This window comes from Plenodomus lingam (assembly GCF_022343315.1).
Source record: "Plenodomus lingam strain CAN1 chromosome Unknown contig_23, whole genome shotgun sequence".
NCBI classification, from domain to species: Eukaryota; Fungi; Ascomycota; class Dothideomycetes; order Pleosporales; family Leptosphaeriaceae; genus Plenodomus; species Plenodomus lingam.
Window position 1 is genome coordinate 729,899 of NW_027093940.1, and position 16,747 is coordinate 746,645.

The 16,747-nt window shown below is 49.9% G+C and overlaps 8 protein-coding genes across 8 annotated transcripts; 4 read left to right on the forward strand and 4 right to left on the reverse strand.

Moving 5' to 3' along the window:
• Positions 1-32: 32 nt before the first annotated feature.
• Positions 33-350, reverse strand: IAQ61_005971 (uncharacterized protein; the record flags this gene model as incomplete). Its single annotated transcript, XM_066097004.1, has 1 exon — positions 33-350. One exon carries the CDS (start codon positions 348-350, stop codon positions 33-35), a length of 318 nt encoding a protein of 105 aa, XP_065952996.1.
• Positions 351-2,973: 2,623 nt separating this feature from the next.
• Positions 2,974-4,952, reverse strand: IAQ61_005972 (uncharacterized protein; the record flags this gene model as incomplete). The annotated part of the gene is made up of 6 exons (XM_066097005.1): positions 2,974-4,266; positions 4,316-4,372; positions 4,424-4,451; positions 4,529-4,544; positions 4,600-4,679; positions 4,774-4,952. The coding sequence occupies 6 exons, from the start codon at positions 4,950-4,952 to the stop codon at positions 2,974-2,976; spliced, it is 1,653 nt and encodes a 550-aa protein (XP_065952997.1).
• Positions 4,953-6,193: 1,241 nt separating this feature from the next.
• IAQ61_005973 (uncharacterized protein) lies at positions 6,194-6,834 on the forward strand (the record flags this gene model as incomplete). The annotated part of the gene is made up of 4 exons (XM_066097006.1): positions 6,194-6,307; positions 6,359-6,412; positions 6,728-6,746; positions 6,806-6,834. The coding sequence occupies 4 exons, from the start codon at positions 6,194-6,196 to the stop codon at positions 6,832-6,834; spliced, it is 216 nt and encodes a 71-aa protein (XP_065952998.1).
• A 2,232-nt stretch (positions 6,835-9,066) lies between these two features.
• Positions 9,067-11,451, forward strand: IAQ61_005974 (uncharacterized protein; the record flags this gene model as incomplete). Its single annotated transcript, XM_003835964.1, has 1 exon — positions 9,067-11,451. One exon carries the CDS (start codon positions 9,067-9,069, stop codon positions 11,449-11,451), a length of 2,385 nt encoding a protein of 794 aa, XP_003836012.1.
• Positions 11,452-12,109: 658 nt separating this feature from the next.
• Positions 12,110-12,442, forward strand: IAQ61_005975 (uncharacterized protein; the record flags this gene model as incomplete). Its single annotated transcript, XM_066097007.1, has 2 exons — positions 12,110-12,122; positions 12,177-12,442. The coding sequence occupies 2 exons, from the start codon at positions 12,110-12,112 to the stop codon at positions 12,440-12,442; spliced, it is 279 nt and encodes a 92-aa protein (XP_065952999.1).
• Positions 12,443-12,705: 263 nt separating this feature from the next.
• On the forward strand, positions 12,706-13,464 carry IAQ61_005976 (uncharacterized protein; the record flags this gene model as incomplete). The annotated part of the gene is made up of 5 exons (XM_003835962.2): positions 12,706-12,711; positions 12,777-12,816; positions 12,870-12,947; positions 13,007-13,114; positions 13,172-13,464. The coding sequence occupies 5 exons, from the start codon at positions 12,706-12,708 to the stop codon at positions 13,462-13,464; spliced, it is 525 nt and encodes a 174-aa protein (XP_003836010.2).
• A 927-nt stretch (positions 13,465-14,391) lies between these two features.
• IAQ61_005977 (uncharacterized protein) lies at positions 14,392-15,750 on the reverse strand (the record flags this gene model as incomplete). The annotated part of the gene is made up of 2 exons (XM_003835961.2): positions 14,392-15,179; positions 15,237-15,750. 2 exons carry the CDS (start codon positions 15,748-15,750, stop codon positions 14,392-14,394), a joined length of 1,302 nt encoding a protein of 433 aa, XP_003836009.2.
• A 634-nt stretch (positions 15,751-16,384) lies between these two features.
• On the reverse strand, positions 16,385-16,708 carry IAQ61_005978 (uncharacterized protein; the record flags this gene model as incomplete). The annotated part of the gene is made up of 1 exon (XM_003835960.2): positions 16,385-16,708. One exon carries the CDS (start codon positions 16,706-16,708, stop codon positions 16,385-16,387), a length of 324 nt encoding a protein of 107 aa, XP_003836008.2.
• Between the last annotated feature and the right edge of the window lie 39 nt (positions 16,709-16,747).

Consider the following 16,747-nt stretch of genomic DNA (forward strand, 5'->3'; position numbering starts at 1 on the left):
GCACGTCCTATACGTTTGTGGAGAAGGCTTCTTCATCGGACTGGGTGTTCGAAACCGACGGGCGTTTGCATCACGCCTCGTGAAGCGGCCCCGGCTGTGTGATGAAGCTGCGCTTCGGGGATTGGAGGTGCTGCCATTTTGACTAGACCACCGAGGGCTTCTTGTTGTGTCAGTGGGTGAGCTGTTGTGGAGTATGATTGTTGCAAGGAGTGAAGTGCTTCTTCAGTAAGAGCAGGTGTCGATGGAGGTGGCGAGGCGCGAGGCGAGCGAACATGTGCACTATGCCTTCTGTGGCGCTTTGTTGAATCGCAGCATGGTGGAAATTCGCTGTACGATCGCGTTCGCTTCATTGCGATGCGTATGTGCCCATGGCGAAGTCGAGAGCAATGGGTGTTGATTGCTATCATTGAGGAGCGGCAGGAGCCAAAACAAAGCGCAATGTGGGGTTGCTTGGCACTCTCGCCCTTCTGGGGTCCACATCGGGCGCGACGGGCCGCTAGTCGAGGAGTGGGCCATTCTGCCAACGCCAACTCGGAACACATTACCTTCACCTGGCTGCCCTTCCAGCTTCGCCAGTACTCTCATAATCGAGGTTTGGCGTCATTGTAGACTTGATTATTCTATCTCATCAATGAATATCGTTCAAGAAGTTTCGCACCCACTCAGGGCCTTTCATTGTGCTCTACCATAGACTCATAAGCAAGACAAGATGTAGACCAGGAGCAACAGCTTTGCACGTGGGCGGCGACGACGGCATTAGGTATGAAGACGTGATCAAATGTTGCTTAGTACGGTGTACGGCAGATGTGAATTTGGCGCCTGCTTTTGATCCGCAGAGATTTGCACATTAGTATAACAGGTATCTAGGCGCGCAACGATTTCAGTCCTCCATGTTGCGCAACGATTCAAGTCATAACAAGTTCCTTCATTGCACCAGCAAGCTGGCAACAACAACGGGCCCTCCCTAGGTTCTCCTTTGCTAAATCAGGCTCACCTGCAACCGTTGATACGTTGAAAGCAGTTGAACAGTCATTAGAGACGCTAGTGGGTGATCGATACCGTGTAATCGTCCAGAGTATAGGGACTGCACCTATGGTACCACACAACGTCCAAGACCGCCAGGTACGTAGGATTGCAACCTATAGTACCTTATTCCCTTGTACAAGGTAGGGTTGTGAAGCACCCAAGTGATATCCCCTCTACTCTTAGAAAACTATAAGTTATACACAGCTGCGGCGTGAAGCAGACTGCGGTTGCTGCTTAGCTACAGCGTTGACGCATGTAGGTGAGGATCCTGTACCCTATTGCGTAAGGCAGACTGGGACAGTTGCTGGCTGACAGACCTAATTGCGCGTAGCAGACTAGGTGAGACCCCTTAAAGTTTATGGGTGATTAGGCCACTACATTCAAAGAGCTAAGAAGAGAGAGAATTGTCAACAGTAGCAGCAAGCAACTCTAATGCCCAGCCAGAGGCCTTTGTTTCATGTAACTTGACTACCAACAGCAAAGCCGTCCTTACTAGTGCAGAAGCAAGAGCCGAAGCTCTACTATTAGGGCTCCTAGGAAAGGTAAAGGGCAATAAGTGTCAATTAAAGGGCGTTTTAGAGCGCTTGTTGCGTAAGGAAGAAAGAGTAGAGAAGTTGTTAGTAGGAGGGGAGATAGGGGAGGGCTTAAATATATAGCCATGGCTATAGGAGCTAAGAAAGTAGGCCTTCTTACTATAAATAGCTAGTAAAGGTAAGGTTTGCTAGGTTAATCTTGCGATGTATAACGTTAGAGGCTTAGCTACTACCTAACTTTACTAGCAGCTACTAACCCTGCTATATAGCTCCTTCTATTTAAAAGTTATAAGGGTAAGGAGGGAGATATATAATTGTGTAGCTATTAAGATATAGTACCTTGTTATAATCGCTCTCTTAACCTTATTCTTACCCTTACTCTTACCCTTACTCTTACCCTTACTCTTACCCTTACTCTCACCCTCACTCTTACCCTCACCCTCACTCTCACCCTCACCCTCACTCTCTTGCTTATGCTCTTAGTCCCTCTTAATAAGCTATATTAACTAGCTACTAGACCCTATAGTACTTTCCTTTCTCCTCTTTACTTACTCTACAAACTATTACTATGTCTACTCCCTCTGCCATTAACTCTAATATCCACGCTGCAGCTCTGCCTTAGCGAATTTACTTACAAAGAGCTAGCTTAGAAGGAGCTAGGAGATAAGGATACAGATATATATACGTTAAACGTATAAAGGAGGGGAGGATTATAGGATAGAATATTAGGCCTCTTAAGACTTGATTCTTTAACACATCTTATTAATAGAAATTTCTTCTCCTTAATTCTTTTTCTAAACTGAGTTAATCACTATAAGATATCTACTACCTTGTCCAAGCCCTCCTCCTTCTCCTTGTTTAAATGGGTTACTCTCCCTGTTAGTTCACTATTCTTACTTAAAATTATACTAGTAGTAAATAATACTAGGCAAGACACGGCAGCGCACTAACGTGCCCCACTGTTAGCGCCATGCCATGTCTGGGCGGTCCCATGGTCAGATGGCCTGCCTCCTGCCTGGAGCTCCCTTCTCTCAAAGTCCATTCGCTGAAATCGATCAGGATATCCAATTTCCACTACTAGAAGACTAATTAGAGAGCCGTTAATCCAATACCACACGGATTGGTACCATCTGGTCATACATGGCAATTGAGTATACTCGAACAATTTCACTGCGAGTGTCCAATTTAGCATGCCAGTGACCACGGGTAATGTGACAACAGAAATCGAATCTCACATAAAATGTCTGATTCAGGCTAAAACTACGCTCACACGTTCAAAGGGAAGCCTCGTTGTTTTACAACCGTTGCGTTTCGTCTATGCAGGAGGTCCATGGCCCTCTATGTAGACAGCTCCATTAACCGATGTACGGCCAAGACAGCGAATATTATTGAACTTGATCCGAAATATACTGGCCTAATGGTCACCCCCCATCCACTTTTCAAACTCCGATTCCTGCTCAAGCGTTGCTATCGTTGGATCCGACTGCCAGGAGCCATTGCGGAACTCTTCATTCGATAATCCAAACTCAAGAAGATTATCGAGATCTTGTTGACGAAGCCTTTCATCGACTGCAATCAAATGACCTGGCCGGTAGCTGTGCTGAAGCGTTGAAGGATTGATGTCAGAGTGGCCACCAGCATACCCCATCAATATGGGATCCACTTGTGTATCGTCAAATGGCGTGTTACCATGAGACGGGAATTGCCGCAACAGATCTGAGTTGCCGCCAGGCAGACCCAACAGACTGTTGTCTGATGCGAAAGAGACAGGAGGCGGTGACGCGTCCACCCTGCGCATATGTGTTGCATCGTTATACTCGCTGGCAATGTACATGGGTTGTTGGTACGCAGCGGTCTGGTAGTATTGGTTGTACAGGTCATTCTGGGCCATCGGTATCGGCACCTGTCTACCTCCATTGGCCATCTCCCATGTGGATGTGTTCACGCCGTGGCGATTTGGTCCGAAGCGTGGTTCCATATACTCGATCATCCCCACATTGTTGTGAGGATAGCTCATGGACCGCTCGATTCTTTTTGCCTGTCTCGAACGAGAGCTGCCACTTCCAGGAGCCCATTCTGCATCCTCTAGATCACTCGGCTCATCATCCGACCACTCACTTCGTCGTTTCCTGACAGAGACCACTGCCTTACTCGGCGAAAATTTGTAGGTCGGATGCGCATTCTGATGGTTGATTCTTTCGATTTTTGCATACTCGTTGTACAATTCACGTATCTCAGTTGGCTCCAGCGGCCAGCTTTCGCCCGCTACCGAAGAGACAACCTGATGATTGTTCTGGAGACACCATGATTTTGCTCTCTCTGCGTATGCCGAACGATACAGCATGAATGAATTCATGGGTCTTGTGATATACCCGTTTCGCTTCTGGGCTTCTAGATGTCTTACTTCTGGGGGTCTGTTGACCCATTCCTCCATGTTTTTGACGGGAATGTGCTGTAGCTCCTTCGTTAAAATGCTCAAGGGAGCTGTCAGCTCTGGCGTCTTTGGTTTATCAGATTTTCCCGCTTTTGGTTTCCGAGTCCTCGGTGTCTTCAAGACCCGTGGCTGAGCTTTTGGTGGAGGAGTTGAATCGTTTTTTCGAGGTGGTGTCACCGGTGCTACGATTCGGCCGCTTCTTACGGTTCTTTGCACCGAGTCATCGCCCTCTTGGGACCTTGGTGTCGGTGGTGACGTCGGGCCTTGATGGTTCTAATCACATCAGCAAGATCATCGGAGGGCCATATCAGATGTCAAGTACCTGCATGCTGTTGTACTGCCCACTATGGAGATAATCTGTGGCAGGGCCGTAACCGTCCTGTGATGAGATTAGCGGCTGTAACCTGTCATTCTATTGTAAGTGTCTCACATATTGTATGCTTAACCCGGGTACGTTCCTGGAGTTTCCACTTATGTATGGCATGCCCGAAGGGAGCGTTTCGTGGGCCATTGGTCTTGGAGAACCGTGGCTAACCTCACTGAAGGAATAGCTGCCGTCGGCGTTATATTCCACAATGTGCGACAAACCTGCCTGGTATTCTATACCGTTGATAGGCGGAGTGGGAGGATGTTGGTGGATGAGTGTCTCAGCCTGCATACTTCCAAGTCCTGCCTGACCTGAAGGCCTAGACTGAAAACTGTCAAGACGCTGGAGCTGAGTGGCGCAATTGACTCAATCCAAACGACTCAATGGACTTGTGATATCGACGAGGACCAAACCTGGGAGATGTGGGTGCACCGTGGATGGCGCGATGACTTGTCCACGCAGGTGGCAACGATTGTTGCAATGTTGACCACGAACTGTACGCTGTCGATCTGCGTGTCTTGAGGCTCTTTCGGAAGGCTGTAATAGTCGTAATGTTGGCTTCTAGATATGGTCTTTCCAAAGCGTCAGTCATTTTGGCAAGTGTATAGCTCAATTGCTTCGTTTGCTCCATCGCGATGATGCATTGGAGTTCGCAAAGACTTTAGGGAACGAACCTGTTGCAGGTACCCGCTTCTCACCGGCTCCAGGCTTTTGGTACACTGGCAATCAATGTCGAAACTATGCGACGGAGTTTCCGCCGCGAGACACAGCTGGACGGACTGTCTCGGTTTTGGGGCTCCGGCCTTATTCTTTATCGGTTACTGGGAACGGTTTGGACAGCAACTTGAGTAATGCGTTCAGGCAAGTCGATAGAATGCGATCCTTTGTCTAGACGTCCATCCCCAAAAGGTGGTTGCGGCGACTACTTAGCCTCGAGATACGCTGCTCACGTGTATTGCGATTCACTTGGTCGTCTGAACGCGGACAAAGAGGTGCCGGATTGGTGATAGCTCAGCGCGCTTGTCACTCCCAGGGACTCGCGCTGCTTTTGAGAGAGTGGAGCTCTGCAAGCTGTCAAGTGCATGGAGAGACCATGCGAAACCAGCCCCCTGGTCCGTTCGTTCGTCCCAAGTCCAAAATATCTCGTCGTCGACGCCTTGGAGGTGGCAGCCAGCGCTCAGCCCCTCCATAGCAGCAGCCACGATCGGGAGCTACCCCCATCATGGGCGCCCTTAGCAACGTACCCTCGCGAACTGTGTCTATGTGTGGAACCTGGCAGGGTTGCTCATGGCTTGCAGAAGTCATGCGCATACATGCGGTCGCTGTCGTAAGCCACAAGCTATCTGGGCCCTCCAGCCGTTGTATCGACCCTTGGAGTTGAGTATCCCCAGATCAAGCCTTACACTCCTCATGCCCAATGACAATCGTAGGACTCCGATCCTCCCCTCTCTACCGCCAATAACATGCCTTGAACAGTGCCACCTTATCACCTTGTCGATAGTTGGACGGAGCGAATGTTCCATGGAAATGCAGATTGGTCCAAGCATCCTTTTTTACGGACACCTGCACCCCTCTCATGTCATTACCCTTGGCGATTGAGCAAGCTTGGCAGGGCTGGTTCCCATACCCCGTGAGCTCAAACAGCCTCCATATGTGCGTCAACAAGCTACGAAGCGTCAGGGCATCGGGTCTAGGACCACGTCAGGCTCACATGAAACCACTTGCTCCTTACGAGTCTATGTTTGGGCGCTGGTGCAGACTGCAGATTCGTACATTACTGCAAGATGGAAGCTCGGATTCTTTTCAGGTCCGCGGAGTGACTTTATAGACGAGATGAGGCGCTGCCCTGGAACGCGATTGATCTTCCCCATTGCCACTGTTCACGGCTATCGGTGGTCCGACGTAACTTTAGTTCGGCTCAAGCATCTCGTCGGCAAGACCGTTACGGTAGGCTAGGATCCCATCAGCAGTAACTTTGCTGATTTTCGGGCATTTCAGAAAGGTTCTGCATGTCGCATGCAGCAGGAAGTCGGTTGTTTCCGGCTGATCGTGGTGAGTAGGCATCATCCCGCTTACGGAATGTACACTACAACCGCTTCGGGGCGGCAACCAAACAGTACTCCTGGTTTCGTGTAACCACGTCGATCGAACTACAAAGACATACGGTAATCGGCTTTACCAAGCGAACGAAAGCCTAGGAAAACATCTTGCATGTAGGCAATGCTGGATGTTTTGAATCAGGGGTCTGTGTAGTCTGAACATGCATATCCTGACCGGATCTTTGACTGGTACCTGCCGCTCAGAGCGGCAGGGCCTCTGGGGCGGAGCCTGAGAAGGCCAGCAGAATTACTAGGTGTTTTCCAACAGGTCTCTGACGAGATGGTTTGTAGGCACAACTCCCTCACGTGCAGCGGTATGCTCAGAGTAAGCTAACGCCACCACCAGTGCTCTTGCGATTGATACTGTCAACGTAATGTCACTCGCCGCATCGTTTCATCTCTTCACACCTCTTGACCCCCAAAATCTTGCAATAGGGATTCGTGCCACAATATTTTCCCGATAGCATGTTAGCGCTCGCAATACTAACTTTTTGAGCACCATCGCTGGTGCCATCGTCATCCATATGAGCCGTCTTGGTATCAGACCCACTCAAGCCACTCCTCATTCGCTGCATTGAGATGGCCACTGGGAGCGAAGAATTGGCTGTGTGGATCAGAACTGACCTTATTTCCTCTCGGGAGCGCTAAATGCAGAGCTATCCTTTGTATCGCACCGCACCGGCAATAGGAAACGATCTACCCCACATCAGCTGCTTTTCCTACCATGGAACGATGTCATGGCACGGGTTTGCCGTCGATGGTCTGGCCTACCGAAGTCCCCGACCGCGCTAAGTCTACTTCGTCCCATCGACTATTGAATGAACCTATTGTACTGGCTGTTCAAGAGTGGTTGCGACATCTGTCGTGCGGTCACCCCCATCCCGGACTGAGCGACGTCCACATGAGCCAGACTAATCGCAGAGACATCAGTACACACTAGATCCGGCTCAAGCGTTCCGGTATCTGGTACACTATTCGAAAATCCCGCAGTAGTTAGACGAATGGTAATTGTGTATCGCGTCAAGCTCAAGGCTGCCTGGTACTAGATGCACACGTTACATCTTTCCGGTATTTTATTTGGGTCAGAATGATTACAGATGCACATGTGCGCTGACAATGATGCAATGGTTGCTCCGCTCTGCAATTGAGTCACTCCTTGTGGTGAAACAGGAGATTGCATGTACTTCCGCAAATGTACGTACCTTGTTGAACGTGACCAGTCACTTCGAACTGTCATGTCGTCTAGTGTGTACCGGTAAGGAATTTCTCAATCCAAATCCATCAGAAAATGGCAGTGGCGCCAATGTGGACATGGCATTGATAAGATACATTTGAGTTTCTTCATTAATGTAGGTACTAATGGGAGAGTACGACAACACCGTCCACGGTCAGGAGTGTCTTATCAACAGGTCAGATATCTCGCAGCCAATCGGTCCGGGCCTATTTCAGTCAAGTAATGAGCATTAACGAGGCGCAAAGTATGGTACCTCACGGAGCACGTCTCGAATTGGTGTTTTAGGGGCAGCTTCCTTCTCCTACTGAACCCTTTACGAGCGGGCACCAAGCCTTGCAGTCGTAGCGCTCAGCTCACGAACTCAACTCTCCAGATCAACAAATGAGACTATGTTCCATCAGTCACTATAAGCTTTGCGCACTTCGCGCAATCGCCTAGCTCGTTCGCTGGCGTAACGCAGCACCAATTGCCATTTTGGCACTAGGCTCCGCGGAAGCTGAACCCGGGGAACCACGTGCAAAGCCTCACCAATTCGCCTATTCACGTGTGGCGCTCTGGCAAGTAAACAGTTTCGACCCCCTGAGGGTTCGCGAGCCGCGGTAGTGCTTATCCGTTAGTGAACGGGCTACTCCAAACTCCAGCCACGCGTTGCAGAGATGCAGTCGTGTCTCAATCATTCTGACATCGATTAGCTCGAGCATCAAACTACTCCATTCAGCTCAGAATACCAGTACATCTCAGACGAAAACGGATCCATGGATACTTCACTCGAATTCGCTGCTTTCTGTATTTCGGGATGGGCTTGAAGAAAGTCTCCGAGCAGTGAAACGTACAAAGAAGCTTTTCTCTCCGTCGTGGTGGCTTGCCCATAAACGCTCCGTGACAAAGCGGCTCTGCGAATACCTTTGTTTCAAGTCCATGGCTTCCACAGATATGTGAGGCCATACTTTCAGCCTGCTGTATATGACAACAAATACAGAGTGCTTGAAAGGAAAGGCAAAGTGGAAACCTGATAGTTTGTAAATAGTATATCTGCTAGTGAAAATAGTCGCATAGGTTTGATGTTGGAGCCTGGAGCGGGAGGCCTGCACATACACGGATCATCAATACCATTTGGAGAAATCAACGCGAATAGTTGCCGAAGGAACGAAGACATGCAAGTTCGACTGATTACAGCAAACAGATTTTCAAGGTCTAGGCCAGCCCCAGTTGACAAGTAGACACCAAAGGCACATCAATATCATCAAACGTTGCGTTGCTATTGGCGACAACACAGTACAGGCAAAGCGAATCTGTACCCCACTACCTTCCTAGCACATCGGTGAGGTGTTCAGCAATTACGAGTCTCAGAACTAGTGGGGAACGTACAGACCATGGCTGAGGAGTTTGTTAAGGAGAATTTTGGAGATACACCTCACGAGTCTCATGAAGTTGATGTCCACTCTTACAACGAATTTGGCATCTCACCAGAACAGTCTCCTCGTGGTGGGCCTGCGCCGTTTGAACTTCCTCCCGCGAGACAACGCGAGACACTCTCTGGCACTTTTGAGGACACAGAAGGCAATCTATCACATCATTCGCATGTCGATAATCCAAACATAATTGCTTCAAGCTCAATCCTTTCAGCACATCGAATCCATGAAGGCAATGAAGAAGATGAAGAGCCAGATATTGAGAAACATGCAGATGGCGAACCGAGAGACCCGCGACTATTGCAGGGTAAAGCAAACACCTCTACCTTTGATGCCCCTACAAAATCATCAATGGCAAAGCAAAATGAGAAGGTGGATCTTCCATCCACTGTAAGAAAGACGTCAACAATAAGTAGTAGCAACCAAACAACACGGCTAGACTCCCTGCGGCGTCAGCGATCGTTGTTTTCCGAGGGTCGTGGAGGTCCTAGTTATCTCGGGAATACTTCCTCGGTAGCCATTTCCAGGCCTGGATTTGAGCGAACGTCTAGCAGTGGACGCGAAGAGACTGTAGAGATACCAAATCTCATAGTTCGTAGCCCTGGAAAATCGAGGCGCCGTATGCAGCGCAGCCACACACTTGATCCATTTCATCTTGAGTCATTCACTTCGTCGTCAGATACGGCTTCCACCAGCAAGGCTTTACATGTCATAGCAGATGCCAATCAACCTAGGGAAGGCAATTCCAGCTTTCAAGGATACTTTGACGACGCTGTCCGGGACCAGTATATAAAACCCGAGAAACAACTGCAAGCTGTCCAGGACCAGGACAATGAATCTCTCCCTGAACGACAAATTTCACTGGAGGATTATGCACAGCTCCAGGAGAAGAACAATGAGCTAGTTTGCCAAGTGGTGGAATTGGAAAATCGCATTGAAACATGCTACCTGCAAGACAAGGCCCCTGACAATCTCGAGGATGCCCTTATCGAAATTGCATTGCTTCGAGCGGCTGGCCTGAACGTGAAGAAGGCGGAAGAAGAGATGGAGGATGCGAGGGCTTGGGCTCAACAAACTGACGACGAATTAATGCAGCTGAAAGATGATCTAGAATTTTTGGAAAGCTGTGTCAAAGAAAGGTTTGCGAGCCTAGTCAATGGTACAAATGAGTCAGCCCTGGTCAGGGGCAAAATACAATTCGGAGATTTTGCCTCTGTGGCGAATTATCACGCTGCTTCACTTCTCCAGCTCTTTCAGGAGTTTGAAAAAGCTATTGAAGCACTAAAAGAGGAAAACTATCAGCTAAATGGGAAGCTAGATATGGAGATACGTCTGTCCAAGTATTTGAGCGAGAAGAAGACGAGTAGTATAGGCTCCGGGTCTGCACTTACTTTTCAGAATCAGAAACTGTATGAAGAAGAACAAAAGAAGCGCAAGAGCTTGGAAGCAAAGCTCCAGGACTTTCAAGACGTTGCAGCTGCATCAATGGATCGCGAGTTGAAGCTAGAAATCACCAAACTTAAAAACGAGTTGGCAGAGTTCCAACTGGAAGCCAGTAAACACCAAGCCAACGCACGGCTTTGGCAGGAGGAGTCTAGGATCGCAAGACACGAACTGGAAAAGCGCAATCGGGGATTTAAAGAAGAGAATGACTCACAGAAAAAGGAGATGCGATTGTATATCAAAGACTACTACAACAAGACAAAGGATGCGTCGCACTGGAATCTGCGCGACTTACAGACGGAGATTGCAACACTAGAAAGCCAGCTTCAAAAAACGACTAGCCAATTCAGCGCCACGAAGAGCGAAAACGCCTGTCTGAGAGAGGAAATTGAGGAACTATATCAGAAACTCCAGGGAACGGAACGCTTCATCAACGAGGGACTCGTGTACGCCGACATCGACTTTACCCCTTCATCCTTGCCACCCGACCCCGATCCCGACATTACCTCATCCTCGACTGCCCGCTCTTCATCGCCAATATCCTGGCTCGCGACCCGCGACTTCAAGAGATCTGTGCCCCGGTACCCGCCGCGTTTTGTTTTGAAGCAACAGCAGTACGAGGCGGCCATGGTGCAATTCCGACAGAAGCAGGAGGCGCGGAGGCGGGTTGAAGATGATGCGTTGGATGATCTTATGGAGAAATTAAGGAGGTATAGGATGGGTGTGCTGGGTGTGAGGTATCCGCCGTCTAAAGGGACTGGCTGGGAAGCCGTGAGGAAGAAGAGTTTGTGGGACAGGTGGGATGGTGAGGGATGGACGAGAGAGGTTCAGCTTTCGAAGACGGAGGAGAGATTGGCTAGAGAATTGAAGGGGAAAGGGGGGATGGGTATAGGAGATTTCTGATTAATGTCACATATTTAGTTGTTATACATAGTTTTTATAGTGTTCAGCTAAAGGGGTTTCAAATTGGTTTGTACCCTGAGCCAGTGTGTAATCTCCGCAACACACCTATATTCAAAAAAAATCCTGCAGCACTTGAAAAGTGCAAAAAAGTAAACATGGCGGTACTGGGAATCGACTTCAAGGAAGTCAGTCTTTGTTACAAGCAGTACTCAATGTTGTGGAATATACATACACCCAGGCTGGCGCGGATCGAAGATCAGAAGCACACAGGCTTCGCCGAACCACAACGCGACGTCATACCACTAGACCATACCACCGATTGAATTGATGGTGATTTCAAAAATTGCAACGTATATATCGGTAGTAGTAGTAGCCGAGCTTCCTGCTGTTACCCCACTCGAACCCGGATGTTGTGTGCGGAGTTTGCGTAAATACTTGTTTGGAGTTAGCGTGTGTTGCAGAGAACACCCGAGGAACACCAACGTAGGTATTAATTGTGCAAGGGCTGGAGACTGCATTCTACAGTACCACGTTATATTTAGACGCCCCTTCATGACTACTCCCATGGATGCATTCTAAATAGTCACTGCGATTGTTACTACACTATCTGTTTAACACTGAACACATCCACCATACGACTATAGGTCGGCAATGTTACATGCACAGTACCAGTACAGTACAGCCTTGTCACACGGTTTGGTGCCAACAGCTGACATACATTAAAGTCACATATATCGGTCAGGGCTTCAAGTATGAGCTGAGTACCGTAAATCTTTCCTGCAAAGATGGCCACCAAGTATACGCGTCTAGGCATCCGACTAAGAATTATGACGGCGATTGTAAGAGTGAGCTACCAACATCTCAAACCTCATCTAGTATCACCTATCAACACAACAACGTCATCCAAACCCCACACAACAAGGATCTTGTATCGAATAAGCAAAGGATTGATGCGGCTGAATCCTATTCTCTTCCAGGCTTGGAAGACTAGAGACCAGACGCGTACAAATGCGGTAAGACGCATGTTTCCACAGCGAAAGTGGGTCGTGCATTCCTGTGACGATCTTTGACGTCATACGCCCTGCTGGGGAAACCGCGCCAGGAACCACTTTCCAACCCTTCCAAAGTGCACAAATCATCTCCAGGCCTATAATTCTTCATTCAAATCACTTTGCGGGCTCCTGAGAAAGTAAAGACCGGACTCGACTCAACCTTTTGGAATCACCACTTTGGACTGCAAGATCAGCTATCAATATGGATGTATGTTTTACTTGACACAACATGATGTTTCTTGAAAGATAGAGAAGCTGACTCATTGACAACAGGTTTACTACTTTTACAGCTACGGCACTGCAGCATGGCTAGGTACGTCTCTCCATCGCGCGCGAAAACAGGTGCAAAGATTGATAGCGATGTAGCGACCCAAGCCGCGCCTCTCATCGCCTCTCCGACTATGATAGTAGCATTGCTCTCCCCCGAGGTCCGCGAAGCGTCGAGTACGTAACGAATCATCACCGGTTTTCGAAAGGACAATGTGGCTAACACTACGAAATAGCCCTCGAAGTCTACTTCTCCCGGACACTAGGCTTCACACTCATCACATTGGGCATCTTGACCGTCTTGCTCACGGGCTCCGTACCCCTGTCTAGTCGCTTATCAGAAGGTTTGTCTCCCTTGAGATTACTCTATGTCCCTTAAGATTTCAACTGACACACCATAGGCGCAACAACCTCAGCCGCTGATCCCAAAGCCCCATACGCACTGCCCACACTCACCATCACTGCCATCTTTCACGCCGCCTACGCCTTTTACGGTTACACCATGTGGACGAAAACTGGCGTTATCTCCTTCGGTCTAGGTACCCTAGGAAGTGGCTTCTTGGCTACAGTTGCAATGTGGTGTATCTTGTTTGCAAGCAGTGACGGCAGGATCAGCAGGAAGACTGGGGCGGATAAGAGGACGAGTGGGTACCCGTTCAAGAACAGTGTGTCTGAGAAGAGGAAGGGAAGGTAGATGTATTTCCTTGGCGGACGCTCACTTTGAGTCGAGACGTTATATTCAAGGCACGTCCACATCACTAGGAAGATCCCCGCACGTCGGAAGATGGTGGGGTGCGCAGACGTCCAAATCTCTGGACATATCGCTCGAAAGGGCGTACAGCACATCTGGGAAGGAGTCGGAGTAACAGGGACACTTGGCATTGCATTGGTGTCGATCCTGAAAATAATCTTCCATAATTCTACCTACACCCGTAGTGAATCCAACAGTATTGATAATCGCTCGTGCCGTTTTGACCGAAATCCATACCTACAACACCTATGCCATTTTCCTAAGCACCAAAAAGTCCTCTGTGCATGGCAAGAGCTGTTCAATCGAGAAAAGCTTGTGCACATTTCTGTTCTCCGAGTGCGATTTAGCATCATCCCAATGTTGATGAACCCGTCGTAGTCGCTAATCTCGGATACGCATTTCCCCATGCTTTTCCCATCCCATTGTGAGCAAGGAAAAACTTCGGTGCTAGCCGCGGGCCCTCGGACTCGCATGGAATTAAATGGTGTGAAGTGTGCGGCCGGCTTCATACTATTGTTGGGATGGTGGCGATATGTCATCCAGATCATACGCTGTGGAGTACGTCTCAGACGGAAAAAGGGGCTTCATAAGGTGTGAGCTGTGTGCATGTTGTTTCTGTATTTGAGCACGAGGAAGCCAAGGAGCCCAGATCGCCCGGCTAGCTCATAGATCGGTGGAGGCAGGAGTGCGGTGTGGGTGTGTAGCGTGTTGAGGCTGTCAAGGTCGTGCTGCTGTAGATATAGAGTAGCCTGGCCTGAAGCCGGACGAGGGCTTGTCTGGAGAGACACTGCGGATTCGTGACGAGAGTACATGCAACATGACGGGTTCAACGTCCTTTGTTTTATAAAGAAGAGTCACTGGACTCAACAATTACCCCGTAGCAGATTGAGCGTGCAACTCCTCGCGCCTGATATCCAAGGGTGCAGGTCGTGGCGCCTGTGCTTCCTGCTTGATCTCCTGAGCGCTCGTCTGTCGATACTGCCACGACTCGTCTCGCCACCAAGGCGTTTTTCCATTCCTGCTCTTGATGGGTAGTTTCTTCGACGGCACGATATCTTCTTGTACTTGTCTGAAGCCTTCGAAATCCTCGGGCAACCCTGCCTCGGCTCGTCGTCGAAGTTCGCACGCTACTTGTGCCTCCATGAGATTCTCCACTAGCAGCTCCTTGGCCTCCCATTCTTCTTTGCGCTTCTTCTCTAACACGTCTGCTTCGGCTCGTAGTTGTTCGCCTTCTTGTGTTGCCCAGCGTAGCTGTCTCCGAAGAAGCTTGAACAGTTCGGGGGCAGGGAGGGCGAGCTCTTCGGGCGCAAATTCAATGTCTGGAGGGAACTGCACCATGGTTGGCACATCTGGCCTGGCGAGGTCTTGAACGTAGATGACATTATTGTGCGCATAGTCGGCGTCTGAGTGAGGTGCAGGTGGGATCAAGGGGCCTGTTGGATGGGTGTGTGATAAGGGAGAGGCAGGCGTCGAGCCCTTGTCGTTTGACAGCTTCTTGCCCTCGCTGTTGAGGACCAGCTTCAAGCGCTGAACTTTGTTGGTGGGGTTGGAGGAGTGGTGCTTGGGAACGGGATCAGAAGGGCGCAGGGCTTCTGTCTCGTGGACCGTGCGCATGTGCTTAGCCAGGGCGTCTGAGCGGGTGAAGGAGCGGTCGCATTCTGGGCAGGTGTTAGTGAGGGACGGGGTGAGTGCGCGTGCAATGGGAAGGTACTTACCTGGCAGTGTGCAGTAAAATGGCTTTTCTCGCGTGTGGCTTCGCATATGCGCCCTCAATGCATATCCACTGGCATGTGGTATGCCCTTTCGCGTGCAATCGCTCCACTCGCAACTGTACTTCTTTTGTCGCGTACCGATGTGGTCCTCGTGAAGATGCTCGACCAGGTTGTCCATGTTTTGCACATCCCCGACCTGGCAACCCTCCCACTTGCAGACGGTGACTTGCTCCTGGCCATACTCTTCTTCCTGCGACATGCCAGGGTGGTGGTTGGGTGATGCAGGCACCGACCCATCCGTGTCCTCGGACAGCTCTTCTTCCTCATCGGCCGGCAACGTCGTCGTCATGTGGGCGGGCGGGGGAGATGAGGGCGCGCGTATATTAAGGCGCGGCCGCTTGCTGGGGCGGTGGTCGCGGTCTGGCGTAGCTTCGTAGCTCATACGGGCGCCCTTGACGTCCTCGGGGAAGTCGTCGGAGGCGTAGTCGGACAGGTCTGAGCCGGGCGACTCCATCATCTTTTGGGGGCGGGAGGAGGGGGAGCAAGGTTCGCAATCGGTTTAGGGGGCGAGTGGTGGGCGGTGAGCGTTGGGCGGTGACAGTAAATTGCTTGGTAACAACGTTTAGGTGTTATGGAAGGCGTGATGCCAGCCAGCTTTAGGCGCGTGGTTGTGCAATGGCCGATGGAGCGGAGGGCAGGGGGGGTTTGTTCATGTTGAGCACTAACTAACTCTAGCTAGCTCCAGCAGCCTCCCAACATACATTTCTCAACACCATCTTTCTTCCTCCTTACCCATCGACCTCACCCACTTGAGGCTTCCAACGCCCCTGGTATCCTTCTTCGTATCCAAAGTCATGGCGATTTAGAGCGATAGCGGTGCATTCATCATGCATACCTACCTATATTGCTGGCCACTGACAATCATGGTAAGCTCCCCCTCGTCCTCTTCCACACAACTCATTCCCAATGATGTTATATACCAGAGTTCTGCAATTCCCAGGACTCTGCTTCACAGCAGTCTCGCATGCCGATCAACTCATACACTACAAACACTTAATCTGAGCCACATTCTTCTTTCTATACACCCCCAACTTCATTACAACTTCATCTTCAGTCGCTAACCCAGCCTTCAGTAACAATACAGGACAAGTCTATGCAAACAGCAATGGTTCGAATTCCTTGGGATACCTCCCACCAGTCGGCGCAAACCGCTTGAGAATACCATTCAGCGTCTTCACATCCTCGTCGTTGAGCTTCGCCGGCTTCATATTCTCCTCGATTCGCGCCGAAGTTGTGGCACCTGGAATGGGAATGATCGTTGGCATACCCTTTGCGCCGCTTTGTGCGAGAACCCAGCCGAGTGCAATCTGCGCCGGCGTAGCATTCTTAGCCTTGGCAATGTCCTCGACGGCGTGCAGTAGCTTGATGTTCTGGTCGAACACTTCGGGCTGGAAGCGTGGCATATGAAGAATCATTGGATCATCAATGTCACTGTGCTTCTTGTATTTGCCCGT